At 40.6% G+C, this 16,382-nt stretch overlaps 1 protein-coding gene across 1 annotated transcript in view; it reads left to right on the top strand.

Annotated features, from left to right (window-relative positions):
• The first annotated feature begins 975 nt into the window (after positions 1-975).
• ATP8A2 (ATPase phospholipid transporting 8A2) overlaps positions 976-16,382 on the top strand; it is a 528,491-nt gene continuing 513,084 nt past the window's right edge. The window contains exons 1-9 of the mRNA XM_054719729.1: positions 976-1,009; positions 1,663-1,808; positions 2,269-2,367; positions 3,331-3,376; positions 4,023-4,063; positions 8,118-8,191; positions 10,587-10,656; positions 11,664-11,791; positions 13,027-13,138. Coding sequence (XP_054575704.1) covers positions 976-1,009; positions 1,663-1,808; positions 2,269-2,367; positions 3,331-3,376; positions 4,023-4,063; positions 8,118-8,191; positions 10,587-10,656; positions 11,664-11,791; positions 13,027-13,138 — 750 coding nt within the window. The remainder of the gene's footprint in view (positions 1,010-1,662; positions 1,809-2,268; positions 2,368-3,330; positions 3,377-4,022; positions 4,064-8,117; positions 8,192-10,586; positions 10,657-11,663; positions 11,792-13,026; positions 13,139-16,382) is intronic.

Raw genomic sequence — 16,382 nt, 5'->3', positions numbered from 1 at the left:
TGTCCTGTAAGCTGCAGTCACGAAAACTTTGTGCTATGAGCCATCATGTGCATTAATTAGATATATTTTCACTACTCTTTAATGAACTTAATGCCAGCCAGTTTATTCCGTCTGGCAGAATTCTACCATGATATCTTCTTATCCCATAGGGCTACATAGATGAGTAGGGACTACGTGTAAGCAAATTTTCTAGCTAATCCAGTGATATTCCTTCAAGTATCATGTTCTTTAAGCTTGAACTGTTTTATAAGTGGTTTTCATATAACTTGTCATATATATTTAATACCTTAAGCAGAAGAAGGCTAAAAATAAGTCTGGGTGTAAGGACGACTCTAATCATTGTGTATTTGGAAACACCAGGCCATTGTACCATGAGGATGGTCTTCTCTGAGGCAGTGGCAGTAAATGGTACATGGCACACTTTCCTGCTCCATCAAGTGAGCTCAGGCTGCTATATTTTTTTGAGTTGTCAGGTTTGGTTTCTTTGTTTTGTGATTCCAGGGTTGGGTGCTGTCAGGTCTTGTAGCAGTACAAGTGCCTCTGGCGTTCTGTCTCCTGAGCCCTTCTATTTTGATGCTTTTCATTGGTTGTGTATTTGAAACCTGCTAGATAACCTTGCTAGAATGCATTTCAATTAAGAGTTGGTTCAGAGGCATACCTTCAGAAGGTGAGCTAGGAGTTGAACAGGTACTTTTATGGATACGCCTTTCAGCAGCCAAAGGAGGTGAGGTTCATTTTCCCCCTTCAGGTTCTCAGTTCCTGCCTTTGGATTATTTTACTGTTCATTAACTATCGGCTCTGTGCTCTGTGCTAGGAACATTTAAAGGTGAAGTAAACATTTTTACTGTTCTCAGAATCTATTCTGCGGATAGAAAAATAAATATAAAATAAAGCAAATCAGAAACTATATAATAGTGTAAATAACATACTGTGGGCTTGGAAGAAGGAGAGTCTGTGTGGATTTAACCAATCTTAATGGAAGATACAAGGTTGGATGAGGTTGCGGGTGGTAAGATGGGAAGTATAGTTTAGTTATGGAGAGGATGTCCCAGGTGAGCAAAGTGTGAGCAAAGATGGCCCAATAAAGGATATACGGAAGGAAGGGAGTTTGTCCAGGTGTGGTTGGGCAAACATCTGTGGTGGGCACTCAGAGGGACATGGAACTATTGTTCACAGGCCTTTTCCCCAGGGCATGTTTTATAGAGTTGACTTGCTACATTGAACCAGCGGCTTTGTAATAAGAATTGTAGAGCATCACAAATCCTGGAGTAATAATTCTGCTTGGCTTGGGTGAGTTGCCCGACTGGTGCTTCCACTTCACTCTTTATTTCAGTGTTCATATCTTACTGTGCTTGGAACATGGACCTCTTTCTGTTCTCTGATCCTGGAAACATTCTTTATATGCTTACTGTGTTTGTAGCACATAGCTGCTAGAGGGGGGATAAATTTCCCGGCTTACACTGTGTGAAAACGAAATGAACACATATGTTTAAATTTGAAAACAAAGATCACATTGGAGTTTTTTCTTAGCAGGTACATCCTTTTATAAAAAGGAGCTTTGTACACAGGGCCAGCAAAGAATTTAATTGTCCTGAATTTTGAAATATTTTGTTTTTAAAATCCTTTGTAAAAATTTTGAAACTGCGTTTTCTTGTCTTTCAGAATTTGTATTTACAACTGATAGTAGTATTTTTCTTTGTATTTATAGTACAGCCAAGTACAGCGTGTTGACATTTCTACCTCGATTCTTATATGAGCAGATTAGAAGAGCTGCTAATGCCTTCTTTCTCTTCATTGCCTTATTACAGGTAATGTTTCTTTAAAATCTATTTAAAATTCATTTCATAACCTTGATGAGGTTCATAAACAAAATGAGATCTTGCTGAAAGGTCACTTACCTAAAAAAGTGTCATAATGCTTCAATGTAATTTGCTTTCTTTATCCAGTTATTGTTTGCATGAACTAACATGATCTGGCTTAAAGGCAGACTTCTTTAAGTATGTCTTACATTCCAATTACTAAAATAGACATTGAGAAATGGCCAGAGGGTCTTACTTTTAACTCTTTTTCTATTCTACATCTAGCGATGTTGGATAAAATTTTAAAAATATGTAACACACTAAGCTAGTTTTTAAAATAAGGTAATTATTGTGGTATAGCAGAAATGGAAAATAACCACAGAAGAGTGAGTGGTGAGTGTCACTTTTTTTTTTTTTCATAGAGGATTTTAATTTGTCAACTTCTCTCTTTTGGTCTCTTGTCTTGCAGCAAATCCCAGATGTATCTCCAACAGGAAGATATACCACCCTGGTGCCATTGATCATTATTTTAACAATTGCAGGCATCAAAGAGATTGTAGAAGACTTTGTAAGTTTTTGTTTTCAGATAATAAAAACCTTGTATTGACTGTAACATAACTCACTTGTTGCTTTGGGTTTTCTGATTAAGACAGGACATTGGTCTACAGCTTAATTAGCCTCTCAAGGTCATGATGGCATATTTTTGGGGAGGAAACATGTACATACAGTGACTTAATATCTGTACAATGACATAGAAGTAGTTCAAACTATGTTTTCTAATATTAGTTCCCTGGACCCCCTTTGGTTTTTATCACTGATGTTCCTACATCTTCCTGGAGAGTCTGCTAAGTTGGTGGCAAATGTATTGCAGTCTAGAATAGCAGCATTGTGCTGGCTGCGCCTGAGGTGATTTTGCAAGAATGTTCTCCCTCCTCATACTAATCTCAGTGTATCTCCAAGTTCATTGGCTACAGCCATATTGGTACTCTGTCATCCTCTTTTCTAACTCCATACTCTTTCTCTTCCCTTCCCTCACTCCCCCTCCCCAACCGTTCCCCCCACATACTTGCAATTTCTAGCACACATCATATGCACATTCCCCCCCCCCCCCCCCGGGAATAGGTAAATGATTAAATGTAATCCAAATCAAAGCAAAGCTACTTTGCCCCAGAAGTTTTTTAATCAATAAAATGGCTTCAAGTAATGTTGTGTTTATAATACTGAATAATTTCTTCAGTCTGATGTGAAACAAAGGAGTGAGAAGTTTCATACTTCAAGGTGCTTGTTCATCATTAGAATCTAAATATGGTAATTTAAACCAGAGTACATGACAACATATCTATCTTTGTCTGCTAATTCAGCAAGCGGGACTGGTCGCCAGCTATTGAACTAAACTGTAGAGCATTAGTGTTGTAGGCAGTTGGTTTCCTCCCCTCCCCCCACTCCCCTTGACCCTTATTGTTTGCTGTTTCATTTATCCATTTGGAACTTTTGAATCTCAGGACTTTTTTCTTTTTTCTTTCTGTAACAGAAGCGACATAAGGCAGACAATGCAGTTAACAAAAAGAAAACCATAGGTAAGATACCAGGCCGATCACTTTTTCCACTGGAAACCTGAGAAAAGGCCTAGATTTAAGGAAGTTTAGATAAGTAGTTAGTGGTATTGAGATAAATTGGAGGAAATTATCTATAAATACTTTAAAGAAATAGCAGAATGATAAACAAGTGCAATAAAATGTGAGCCCTGTCAATTAATATTTGAATAGGACTTGTGTATTTTTAGAATTTTAGAAAAGGTTGTAATTTTTAGGAGCTAGACATATTTTATATAAAAAAACATCTAAGCATTCATGTCCTTGGTTTTAATTGCTCCCTACCTCTCTCTATCTACTTTTTATTGTATTGACTTGTAGGACATTAGCTCTGTTTTTGTTTTGTTTTTGATAACTCTTATAACAGCGGGGTGATTTTTTTTTCTTATTCTGGGCTAAATATGAATAGATTTAACTTACATACATCTATATTTATGTGTATGCATGAATGTATTATATATGGTACATAGGTACATAGATTGGGGGAGTGTTAGTTTTATACTTATATGTCTAAGGAGATAGTATATTGGGATTAATAAGTGGAATTTTAAAAGGGGCCTTTTGGATTTTGGAAAGCTGATTTTTATTATCAATATTAACTTATACACTTGTGTGTGTTTTTCTTTTTCAGTGTTAAGAAATGGTATGTGGCATACCATTATGTGGAAAGAGGTAAAAACTATTTTTAAAGATATGCCAAAAAGTATTGGTTTGGAGACTTGTAATTAATTGCTAATATTGATTACAGTATAAAGTTTATTTTAAGGCATAGGTCATCTTTACTTAATGTAAGTTTTAAGATGTGGTGTTTCCTCACGAGATTTACTTAGGACTGACCAAATGCTCATTGCCTCGGTTCAGAGCTATGAAAGTTATCATCAATGATGGATATTTCTGAAATCTCAAAGCATTTTCTAGCTCCTAGATCCAGTTCAAGAAACAATTTTCCTGATCTTCTGTTCTCCTAACCTCAATTCAGTGTTTTAAATATTTTTTGAGTTTTGAGATTCAGTAAGTGGTGTGATAGAGGTTGGAAAGCATCCCCTTTCAGCCAGTAGTTGCTGTTCTTAATGTTACAGTAGTCAGAAGGGCTTGCCGCCGTGTCCCTGGAGGTAGGAGGTCTGCAGGGTTTGGGGATTGTGAGTGTGTGTGTGTGTGTGTGTGTGTGTGTGTGTGTGTGTGTGTGTGTTTGGTTGTTTATACTGATGAATAGAAAATTTAGAAGAAATATGCTGTGCCATCTGGGTTACTTGTATCTGATAAAATGAGCTTTTTAGGTGAGTCTCTGTTTTAGCTGGGCCTTCTCAAAAGTCACAGATGCTTTGGGGGATGACTCTTACTATTACAGGAGTCAAAGCTGATTAAAATATTTCAAAAGAAGATTACTTTTTAGAAGGGTAAACTTAAAATAGTTTCTCTTGCTAAATGTTTAATACGCAATGTTTAAAAATGCCTCTATGATCTTTTAATCTCCAAAATGCCTGTGATATGGTAACAGCAGCCTTCATTTTAGTGTTTGTTTTGTGTTTAGTTTGTTATAGGAGCCTCTTTGTAGTGTTTTGTGGTACACCGTAGCCTTGGTAGCAATGCAAGGTCCTGTCCTGCAAGTATTAATGGCAGCACTCTCATTTGGAAGTGTGGTGGCTCTTGGTCAAGTGGTTGGAAGCTCTTGATGTCACAGAGGGTAGAAATGCTACCAGTGCTATAGAACGCAAGGGTTCCCACCGCACTTAGGACAGGCCTGTTTCTCTAAGGTGCCTATTGCCAGCCCCTCCCCAGAAAGGCACTAACACTGGCTGCAGTGGACAACGATTTAGGATGTTGACACTATTTGAAACTGCAGAAAATGGAGTGATGATCTCTGAATTGTGGGCCCAGGAGTTGATGGCTGTGCAAACACTGAAAGCTTGTGAATGTTTCTCACATGCATTTGGAGGGAAAATAAACTGAAGCCAAATACTTGTTATATGATTTACCACTGGCTGTTTTATTTCAATTGAAAATGCATTTTGTTTGTTTATTTAAATTGAGTTCTCAGCATGTACCAGAGACTGATAGGTAGTGGGGATGCACATGAGTATCATAAAGCTTGGCTGGAGTTTTCTCTAGTGGTTGCCAGACTTCAGCAGGCACCCCAATCACCTGAAGGGCAGTATAACACAGTGCTGGGCCCCAGGCTCAGAAATTCTGACTCAGTAGTTCCAAGTGGGCCCCTAAAATTTTTATTTTTTAAAATATATATTTTTATTGATTTCAGAGAGGAAGGGAGAGGGAGAGAGAGATAGAAACATCAATGATGAGAGAGAATCATTTATTGGCTGCCTCTTGCACTGGGGATTGAGCCCACAACCTGGGCATGTGCCCTGATCAGGAATCAAACCGTGACCTTCTGGTTCATAGGTCGACGTTCAACCACTGACCCATGCCAGCTGGGCTAGAATTTGCATTTTTAACAGGTTTCTAGGTGAGGCTGATGCTGCTGGTCTGGGAGCACACTGCAGAACCACTGGTGTGGTGGAAGTGACAGGCAGCCAAACAGCATGCAGTGCTGGTGCTGAGCTCTGTGTAGGGCACGCTGCAGGTGCTCTGGGGACACCTCGGGGCGGGGGGGTGTCAGGAACAGCTTTCCTTAAGAGATGCTCATGTGCCCTCTTGAAGGATGAGCAGGAGGTAACCAGTTTAAGTCATAGGGCACTGGGAAACCCAGGCACATCTTCGGAACTGCTCAGAATAGGATGAGAGGACAGGTGATGACAGGGCAGTGGTAACAGGTGCCAGATGTGCAGGCACAATGGAACTGGCTCGCTTTAAGCTTCCCAAAGCAATACCCACTAATTGGAACTACCAGAGCTCTGCTCAAGTCAGCGATCCACAGGCTGTAGCTGAACCATTGGTAAATGCTGAGAGGTAGCTCTGGGGTAGATCTTGACAACTTCGGTTGATTTTGAGAAGATTTTTGGGCTTATTTTTCAAATTGAGAAATCCCCTGAGGCTAGAGTGAATTCAGGGACCTGGGGTGTGTGTATCTCTTTTCACCTTAAGACTTCTTGATTTAGGTAGTTTAATACCCTGATGTGGTAATCAGGCATAAGCACACCAAATAGAAAAGCATTTCAAACAAATTTCTAAGTAAGTAGTATTTAATGTATGTGCAACTTCTTAGTACTTTGTTACTGAGAGATAATTGTGTCTGTATTTCAGTAACAAAGATCAGAGAAAGCCATAATTTTCCTTGTCCTGCCACTTTGAATTAAAAAAAAATTAGCAGCCTTTTTTTTTTTTTATTTTACAAATTTACACAAGGTTACACATAGCCGGTAGAATTTGAGTTCTACCACCCTTGAGCCTGATTCCTTAGACTTCCCCGAACACCGTGATAAGCAATTCACAGCACTCATAGGACACCTTTCAGTAAATCCTCCTTTGTATTATCGAAAATCAAATGTAGGCCCCTGCCAGGGCCATTCTCCCAGCTTGCAAGATCCAGTAGTTTTTCACAAGTATTGTGTTCTGTGAAATTCTTAATTTCTATGAGAATAGTAACATGGGTTAGAATAAGAAACAGAAAACATAGTGCCCATTTTGAGTTGTGAATTGCTAGTATACTAGGAATGGCCTTTCTTCTTGTGCCATCAGAGAATTCTGCCATTCTTCACATTCACACTCAGAGCCCACTCACTCACACCCATGCTGGTAGAGACTAACACAGAACATGTGCCTGCTTCATGCCAGGTGCTCCCATTAACTTCCTTAAACACTGCATCAACCCTACAAAGCCAGTGGTGGCTTTCCCTGTGAAACTGGGATTTGAGCCTAGGCCTGCCTGACTCGAGAGCCCACATTCTATCCTGCCAGCTGCATATACGATGTGATTTAAAGGATTTGTAGGCACTTGGCCATGGTGCTCATTTTCTACAGGTTGGGACCTGTTTCTGTGGCTTGGGGTCTTCTGTCCAGTGGAGTCTGTTTCCCAAGGTGGCCTCTGACTGTGGCCAGGATGATTTTTCTGGCAATATCTTGAGCTATACAAATCTTCTCTGTTTTATGTGGCATGTTTCCAGGGGACCTTTTAGATGGACTGTTCATGAGTGAATTTAGTATTGCTTTTTAATCATACCACTGGCCAGATATTCAGTTTTGAATCTTGGTTGTCTGACCTTGATCAAATGATTTCACTTTGAGCCTCAGTTTTTCCATTTGTAAAGTGGAGACATTTACACGTGTTAACTCAGTTGATCCTCACCATAACCCCATGAAATAAGTGCTGTTGATTTCATTACATAGCTGAGAAAACTAAAGCACACAAGCTTTATAGGACTAGTTCAAGGTTACACATAGCTGGTAAGGAGTACTAACAGCCGGGGGATTTGAATTCAGAGCTGTGCACTTAACCAGTCTCCCCGACTGCATCCAGCAGTGGAATTTATAAGTGGATGAATAATTGTAAGGAAATGAGACCTTGATAGCTCTGACTCATCTTTGTCCCCCGTCCCTTTCTTTTATATTCTTTTTATTCAGCATCATCGAAAAGAGGCAATAGTACCATTTGTATGTATTGAAAGATTTTCCTTTTGTTCTTATCAAGAAAAGTAATTTGGGCTTCTTCATCTTAAACTTCATGGCATAGTTATACAGTAATTTTTTTCTTCAAATATTTAACCACCTTTATCACCATTTGTGCTTTCTTTTCTTTCATGCTTCTCTGTCCTTGTCCCTGGTTTTCTAGGTGACAGTGGGAGACGTTGTGAAGGTCGTCAATGGGCAGTATCTTCCAGCAGACGTGGTCCTGCTATCCTCCAGGTCAGGTGTGCTATAGTGAGCACATTTTTTGAAATAAATGTCAAGAACAATAAAATATAAAATGGTGACTGCTGACTTCTCCAGCCACCCTTTCCCTTCCACCCTGAGTCACCAACCTTCTCTTTCTGGCCTATTCTTCCATTGCCTGTCATTCACTCTTTCCTGCCTTAATCCTAAATTATCTTTCTCCTATTTATCAATTCATTTTACTCTCATGGCTATTCTGGGATATTCCTTATTGTAGGAAGACATTCAAGATAGTAGAGTGATCCCTCCAGTAACCTCCAGGTGGCAGCCTGTCTGAGACTTCACATCCCCTCTCCTGATGGGTACAGCCCACAACCTCTCAGAACCCAATGCCTTCCTTTACTAGCTATTCAGAGAACTGCAGGCATTTTCTCAGCTTAGACATGACCAGCAGGTGGTGCTTCCTCCTCATTTGTCCACATTTTGTTCCCTTTCTGCCCAAGTATCACTGCCATGTTTTCTAGGCAGTTCTGTACTAGAAAGTTACCATAACTAAGTGGTGTGAAGAGTGAGCAACACAGTCCTTGCCTTTTCTTTGGCTTGACACATATGATTATATATCAAAGAAGGAATGCCAAAATTTGAATAAGAATAGATTTTTACTCTTGAATTCAAGATTAAAGGATATGATGTGAAAACTGAAAGTTCCTATATTCCTGTTGGAAATCATAGATGCTCACACAGTTTGCATTTTCTTTGGTTATAGACAGTGTTTCTTTTATTGGATATGATCACATATGAGATTTTAAGTCTTAACATGAATTTTCTGGTTGAGATCAAAGGTTTAAAACTAGACCCTCTGACACAGAGGGTTAAAGCACCATGTACATGGGGCAGCATTCATGCTTGATCCTACTCATTGGTTACAAAGAAACGCTCCATAAAATGTGGATCACTTGATAGTTCGGGGTCAGCGTTTTGGTTGTGGCCCTCAGGAAGCCTGGTTGGAATATGAGATTGTTTCTCTGAGCTGACCTCATGTTTTCAGGTGGTCATTAGTGTTTGGGTCTGTACTGTGTGCCAAGCAGCCCGCTGAGCACATTGCTCCATTTAATCTTCCCAGCAACCCTTGATATCCTTACTTTATGCAGAAAAAGCAGAGAAGCAGAGAGATTGAACAACTGGCTGGAATCATGTAGCCAATAAAGGTAGTGCCAAGAGATTTTAACTTAGCTGGTGGGGGTGGCAGAGTCCATTCTCTTAGCTACTAACTATGCCACCTAAACCCAAAGATTGGAAGTGTTAGCTGTTCTGCTTAATTTTATTCTTTGAGTTTTCTGTCCTTCAAATTAGGTGCTTTGATTAAAAAGTTGCCTCTGGGCAGAGTGGAAGGTGCAGGGCAGTAAAGGCTTGCCAAGCCTGTGCCTTGGTTCCTGAACCCTTTGAGCTATGATTTTCTTTAACAGATGGGTTTGTACTGGCTGTGTCAGGGGAGGCACTTTTGGTCAGGAGGAGCAGACCAGGTCTCAGACTGTCAGGGTCATGGAACATCACGTTTGCCCTAACCTGCCCCTTCCCTTCTCATTTACCCTCGGCTATTTCTGTTACTTGAGGTCAAGCAGCCTTTGTGGGATCCATAAGAGCAGATCACTTGTATTGGTGTTGAGCTCCAAAGATGAGTGTTTGTCTTTCTACTCAATTACTACTACTAAAGTGGTTGCTTATGCAGTTGACCCTTGAACAACACAGGTTTGAAGTGTGTGGGCTTGCTCACTTACTGAAATTTTTTTCATTAGATACATGTTTTGTTTTTTGTTTTGTTTTTTTTAAAAAATATATTTTATTGATTTTTTACAGAGAGGAAGGGAGAGGGATATAGAGTTAGAAACATCGATGAGAGAGAAACATCGACCAGCTGCCTCCTGCACACCCCCCACTGGGGATGTGCCCACAACCAAGGTACATGCCCTTGACCGGAATCGAACCTGGGACCCTTGAGTCCGCAGGCTGATGCTCTATCCACTGAGCCAAACCGGTTTCGGCTAGATACCTGTTTTGTTTTCCACCCGGGGTTGGGAGTCTGAGGATGCACAGAATCCACTGTATGCATTGATCTATGGCCATTTTATATAGGGGACTTGAACATCCACGGTTTTGGTATGGGGGTCCTGGAACCAATTATCTGCGGATACCAAGGGACAACTGGGAGTAGTTAAATTTTGGGGGACTCAAAAGTTAAGCTTGTATTTTCTACTGTGCAGAAGAGTGGGTGTTGGTGCCCTAACTCCTAGGAATGTTCAAGGGTCATTTGTAACACTATTTTGAAGGGCTGGTCAGCAGACATAGTTTCCATAATAGACCCTTTTTGAGCTATGGATTTGTGGAGGGGACCTTACTAAACTTTGGCTTCTTTTCTCTCTTTCCTTAGTGAACCTCAGGCAATGTGTTATGTTGAAACAGCTAATCTGGATGGGGAGACGAACCTTAAAATACGTCAGGTAAAGTTACCTTTTATGACTTGTGTTGTTATGGAGGCCCATATAGCAAATCTGCTCCCCACAGGTACCAGTCAGTGCTTTTTCTAGAGGAAAACTGTGTTCTGCCACAAAAGGTTATGCCTTAACCCTAATGGAAACTGTGGGGAGAATATGCCTTTTAATGTAAAGGGAACTCCTTACAAGTGATGGCAGAGCTAAAAAGGTGGGGTTCACCCAAGTGGGGTATCGTGCGTTAGCTTAGATCTCACTGCACTCTCTGCCTGGTAGTGTCTGTGGGAAGAGAGCCTCTGCTGGGTTGAGCTGCGTGGTGGATGGGAGAGATGAAGTTAGACAAACGATGATACCTTCCTTTCCATTGTTTTAATTGAGGTTCTAATTATAGAGAGTGAGTTATTAGATACAAAACTTCATCTTTTAAAGAAATCTATTCTTACCATATTTAAAATTCTAGAATGAAGAATAGTTTTTAACATAATAAACATTTGACACTTAAATTTTATGCTGCATAAAGCTGAATTTGATAATTCTGTCCACATATCTTTCTTTTCTACCTAGAATATTTGATTTAGACTTTTTTTCTTGTTTAAGGAAGAGTTACTGGGTCTAGTATCATACTGTATCAAAGGGGTGCTTTATTCTATGTTTATGACCGGTATTAGAGTACAGCTAATAAATGTGCTTTTCTGGAAGTTGTTTGAGCATATGAACTGCTGCCAAACATGGATGTTTCCAGCACAGTGGTGGAATCTTAACTTTTTGCTTCATTGATTCTTTTGTATTAGGCTGCTGTTTGTAAAAAAAAAAAAAAAAAAGAAAGAAAGAAAGAAAGAAAAGAAAAAAGCTCCCTGTAATGCCCATCTCATGGGCTGATAGCTTGATTTCTTTTTTTTTTTTTGATACATTTTATAGTATTCATCATTTTCTTTAGATTAACAATGGGATGTGGAATGCTACCCCTAAATCTGGAAGACTGTAATCAATTTCCTCTTTTGATTTGAACATTTTAGGGTTTGAATTGCACTGCTGATATGCAAACAAGGGAAATATTGATGAAGTTATCTGGAACTGTAGAATGTGAAGGGCCCAACCGGCATCTCTATGACTTCACTGGAAACTTAAATTTAGATGGGAAAAGGTATCACTTTCCCTTTTCTTAGTGTTTTTTGTTTGTTTTTTGTTTTGTTTTTTTTTTTTATGGGACTAAGAACTACTGAAGCTTTGGAAAATATTAGTTTGTTTTCTGGCTTCATAATATCTCAAAACAGTGAGATTTCTTCATGTTTAGCATAGATATGAGAGACTGACCTTCTTTTGAAACACTTTTAATCGATTTTAAACCATTGCTTAAATTTAAGGAAATAACTGATTTTTGTTAAGAAAAAACAGCCAGAGGGTCTGAAATGATGTTCAGAGCACCTGCCTGTTCTTTCTGTGTGTACTACCTGCCAGGGAGGAGAGAAGGTTTTGGCTGCATAAAATTATCCAGAAAAGCAGAAGGGAGGTCTGATGTATGAAATCTGATATTTATTAGAGAAGCTGGTTGTTTTTTTTTGCTAGCATTCTTTAAAGTAGCATTTGTTTTTTGAAAGTTAAATGAAAGGAAGAACAATTAGTCTTCCTTTAAAATAGTCACTGTTGTCTATATTCTCTTGTCTTTGTTCTCTTGGCATTGTTTTCTTGTTGGAGAATCATTTTTGTCATTATGTTGGGGTGCAGTTTCTACCTTCTGCCCATCTTTAATCTGCATGCTTTTTATCACTACTTCCCACCTATATATTTTGAAGAGACCCATAGAGAAGAACCTGATCATGGTAATCAACCCAGAATAACCATAACAACCACATGTGCCTACTTTCTTGGTTTTCGTTTAGTGTGCAGAGCCGTTCCATAGGCTCCCATTTTGAATATCTAAATTACAACTCAGCCTTTTATCTAATCATTAAGTTGTTCTTGTCAGATTTGATATTATAGCTTTCCCCCCCTCTATAATAGGCTATAAAATAAATTTCTGGTTATTTTAGCAATTTTTTCTCTTCTTCATTTTTTTTTTTTTTGGTGTTGAGTTTCATAACAGGGTTATAAGAGATACAATAGAGGGAATTGTTCCCTCTAACATTTTATAGGAAAAAACAACAAAAAAAAATTTTTTTGTACTGATGAATGGATAAGAGAAACCTTTCTTGTGGGTCTTCTTCTCTCTTTTGTTTTTCTTTTTGTAGATTAAGCCAATGGTAACCTTTATTGTCTCAGTGAAATAGTTGAAATTTGAGTAAAGGAAACATTTGATTATTGTGGATTTATGTTTAAGAGGAAAGCTCATCCTCATTTGTCAGACTACCATTGAATACAAATGTTCTTTCCTATTTTTAGCTCTGTTTCCCTTGGGCCTGACCAGATCTTATTAAGAGGTACACAGCTTCGAAACACTCAGTGGGTCTTTGGCATAGTTGTTTACACTGGACACGACACCAAGCTCATGCAGGTAAAACATTTCTATGCTGAAAAACAATGCTGATTTTAGTCTTTTTAAAAAAATTGCTGTTTTTATGGAATAAAGAGGAGAAATGCAGATGTTGTATTTAGGAAGCTCGAGTTTGTGAGCTTAAATTTTGAAAGGAAGTGCCTTTATTTTGGTTCTTTAGGTAGTTTCTCATAGATTTCTGGTAGTATATCATACTAGAGGCCCATACACTGGAGGGGTGTCCCTCAGCCCAGCCTACACCCTTTCCAATCTGGGACATCCCTCTCACAATCTGAGACTGCTGGCTCCCAACTGTTCACCTGCCTGCCTGATTGCCCCCTAACCATTCTCCTGCCAGCCTGATAGATGCTTAACTGCTCCCCTGCTGGCCAGATCGCCCCCAACTGCCCTCCCCTGCCAGCCCGATCGTCCCCAACTGCCCTCCCCTGCCAGCCTGATGGCCCCCAACTGCCCTCCCATGCAGGCCTGATCACCCCCAACTTTCCTCCCCTGCTGGCCATCTTGTGGCAGCCATCTTGTGACGACGTGGGGGTGGCCATCTTGTGATGACGCGAGGGCACGAGGGCCACCTAGGCTTTTATTAGTATAGATATTTGTTACCCCCCTGCTTGAAATATCAATGTTTTTGTTTTCCGGATTTAGGGGGACAATCAGTTTTGGACCTAAGGAGGAACTTGTTCTTTCCTTATTTCTCTCACTACTTCTGCTCCTCACCCCCATTAATTAGGATTGTATAGTAAATTATCTTATTTAATTGAATTCATTAATTTAAAATCAGTTATTTTTGAACTAATGTTTATACTTCATATAGCAAAAATATTAATGAAAATTATATTGCTCTTTCTCCGTTAATATTTTTAAATTAGTTGTGAATTTGCAGACCACATATATCCTATATAATAAAAGCCTAATATGCTAAGTGTCCTGTTGTCTGTTCAACCAATCAAAGCGTAATATCCTAATGATATGCTAAGGCCGCTCAACTGCTCGCTATGACATGCACTAACCACCAAGGGGCAGACAGTTGACTGGTCGACCAGTCGCTATGACATGCACTGACCACCAGGGGGCAGATGCTTTGACCAGTAGGTTAGCTTGCTGCTGGGGTCCGGCCGACTGGAACTGAGTGAGACAGGGCAGACACCCCCTGGAGCCCTCCCATGGTCCCTCCCAGGCTGGCCAACCTCCTGTGTCCCTCCCTGGCCCCAATCATGCACTGGTGGGGTCCCTCGGCCTGGCCTGTGCCCTCTCGCAATCCAGGAGCCCTTGGGGGATGTTGGAGAGCCAGTTTCAGCCCGATCCCACTCAATGCAGGATCTGCCCCTGGTGGTCAGTGCGCTCCCACAGGGGGAGCACTGCTCAGCCAGAAGCCAGGCTCATGGCTGGCAAGCGCAGTGGTGGTGGCGGGAGCCTCTCCCGCCTCTGCTGCAGCGCTAAGTATGTTCGACTGCTGGCTTAGGCCCGCTCCCTGTGTCAGTTGGACATTCCCCAAGGGCTCCTGGACTGTGAGAGGGTGTAGGCTGGGCTGAGGGACCCCCCCCCCCCCCCCCCCCCCCGCAAGTGCACAAATTTCATGCACCGGGCCTCTAGTTATGACATATTTTGCTAGACTAGTTTGAAATTCTGCATAAGTCAGTGTCCCTAATGTGTCAATGGTCACTGTTAATGAGAATTAGCTTTTCAGCTTATCTGCCCTTTTATATACCTTCTAAAGCAAGTATTTGACTATGTTTCTTAACTAAAAAATATTTAGTGACCATTATGCACCATGTCTTATGCCAGGCTGTATGGATATAATAGTGAAAGGCCCAACCTTATCCTCTGGAGCCACGGGCACTGAGGAGTAATAGGGAATTATGAAGTAGAGAGGTCATTGTTGTAATATGTATTATTACAAAGCACTACGGGTGCATTGAAGGGTCAGCCAACCCAGGTTTAGGCACGTCAGTTGGTTAGCTATAAGAATGATACAAGGAGCACATTTTAGAAATAAAGTTAGAGAAGGGAGGCTATTGTGTTGGTCTACTCTTTGAGGTCAAATGATGTGGGAGAGAGTTAAACACTTGATAGGACAGATGAAGTGATAGACCCCAATAGATGGGGAGGATTAGAAGGGTGAAATTGAAGATTGTTGGAGTTTCTGAGTGACAGCTGATCAGTACTGTCTTCAAGTTTCTAGGGTGGAGGGTTTATAGAGTGGGGAGACCTGGGAATGATTCATGGGAGTAGGAAGCTAAAGGTAGAGCTGTTGGAGGCCATTTGATGTTGAGGAGTAAAGGACTGGGAGACTATGGCATTTGATGGGTCGATGCTGTGACTTTGAAGACTGGATCATGGCAAGGCTGGGGTAGAGATGGATATGCCATAAGCCAGTTGGTCAGAGGACTGAAAGGTGGGAAGACTTGCTGAGGGAAGAGGCAGAAGGCAGTGTTGCCAAATGGCATGAATTTTACAAGTGGGTTTTTCACATGGCATTAGAAAAATGAAATATCAGAAGTATTGCTGGATCCCACATATACATTCTGTAATATTACCCAGAATCTGAGGGATGCGAGTCTTTACTGGAGCACCCTCTGCTTGAGGGGCCTTCAGGGAAGGCGTGTCCTCTGCTGGGGAAGGCAAGGGGCAGGAGAACAGCTTCTGAAGGAGGGAAAGGGCATAGAGAAGTGTTGGACCTGGAATAGTAGGACTCTAGGTGGTGTGGTGGAAAGGTTACAGAGTGAGTGTATTTGGGAGTGGGGGATCTGTGGCAGCTAAAAAGTGAATAGTTGGTGAATGCTGAGAGGCAGCTCTTGGATGAAGATTATTCAGTATATCTGACCTGTGTCTGATCTATCCTTCCTGCTAGATCCTTACCCACTCACAAGGGCATGTTAGACAGTTTTAAGTTTGCTGATTCTGAGCAGCCTATATATGAAGACTATCTACATAGATAAATAGTGCCCTGCTACCAAACTAGTATTTTCTAATTTCCCCAGTCCAGTACCAGCTTCCACTGTCTAACACTTTTGGAACTCCACTACTTCTTTTTTTTTAATGTAGTGATAAAGAGATCACAGGAATTAGCTCAAATTTGTGCAGGGCCCCAAGTCTAGTTTTTAGATTGTGCATGTTACAAATTTAGCTGTTCTTCAAGATTCCTGGTACACTGGTTGTTTCCTCAAGATCGTATGTTGGTAACAGAGCTTTGTAGCTAACTTATCTATACTAATAAAAGCCTAGGTGGCCCTCGTGCACAACGTTG

The sequence above is a fragment of the Eptesicus fuscus genome, chromosome 7, assembly GCF_027574615.1.
Source record: "Eptesicus fuscus isolate TK198812 chromosome 7, DD_ASM_mEF_20220401, whole genome shotgun sequence".
NCBI lineage: Eukaryota > Metazoa > Chordata > Mammalia > Chiroptera > Vespertilionidae > Eptesicus > Eptesicus fuscus.
Note: the sequence above shows the minus strand (reverse complement) of the source record. Positions and strands in the feature narration are given on the sequence as shown.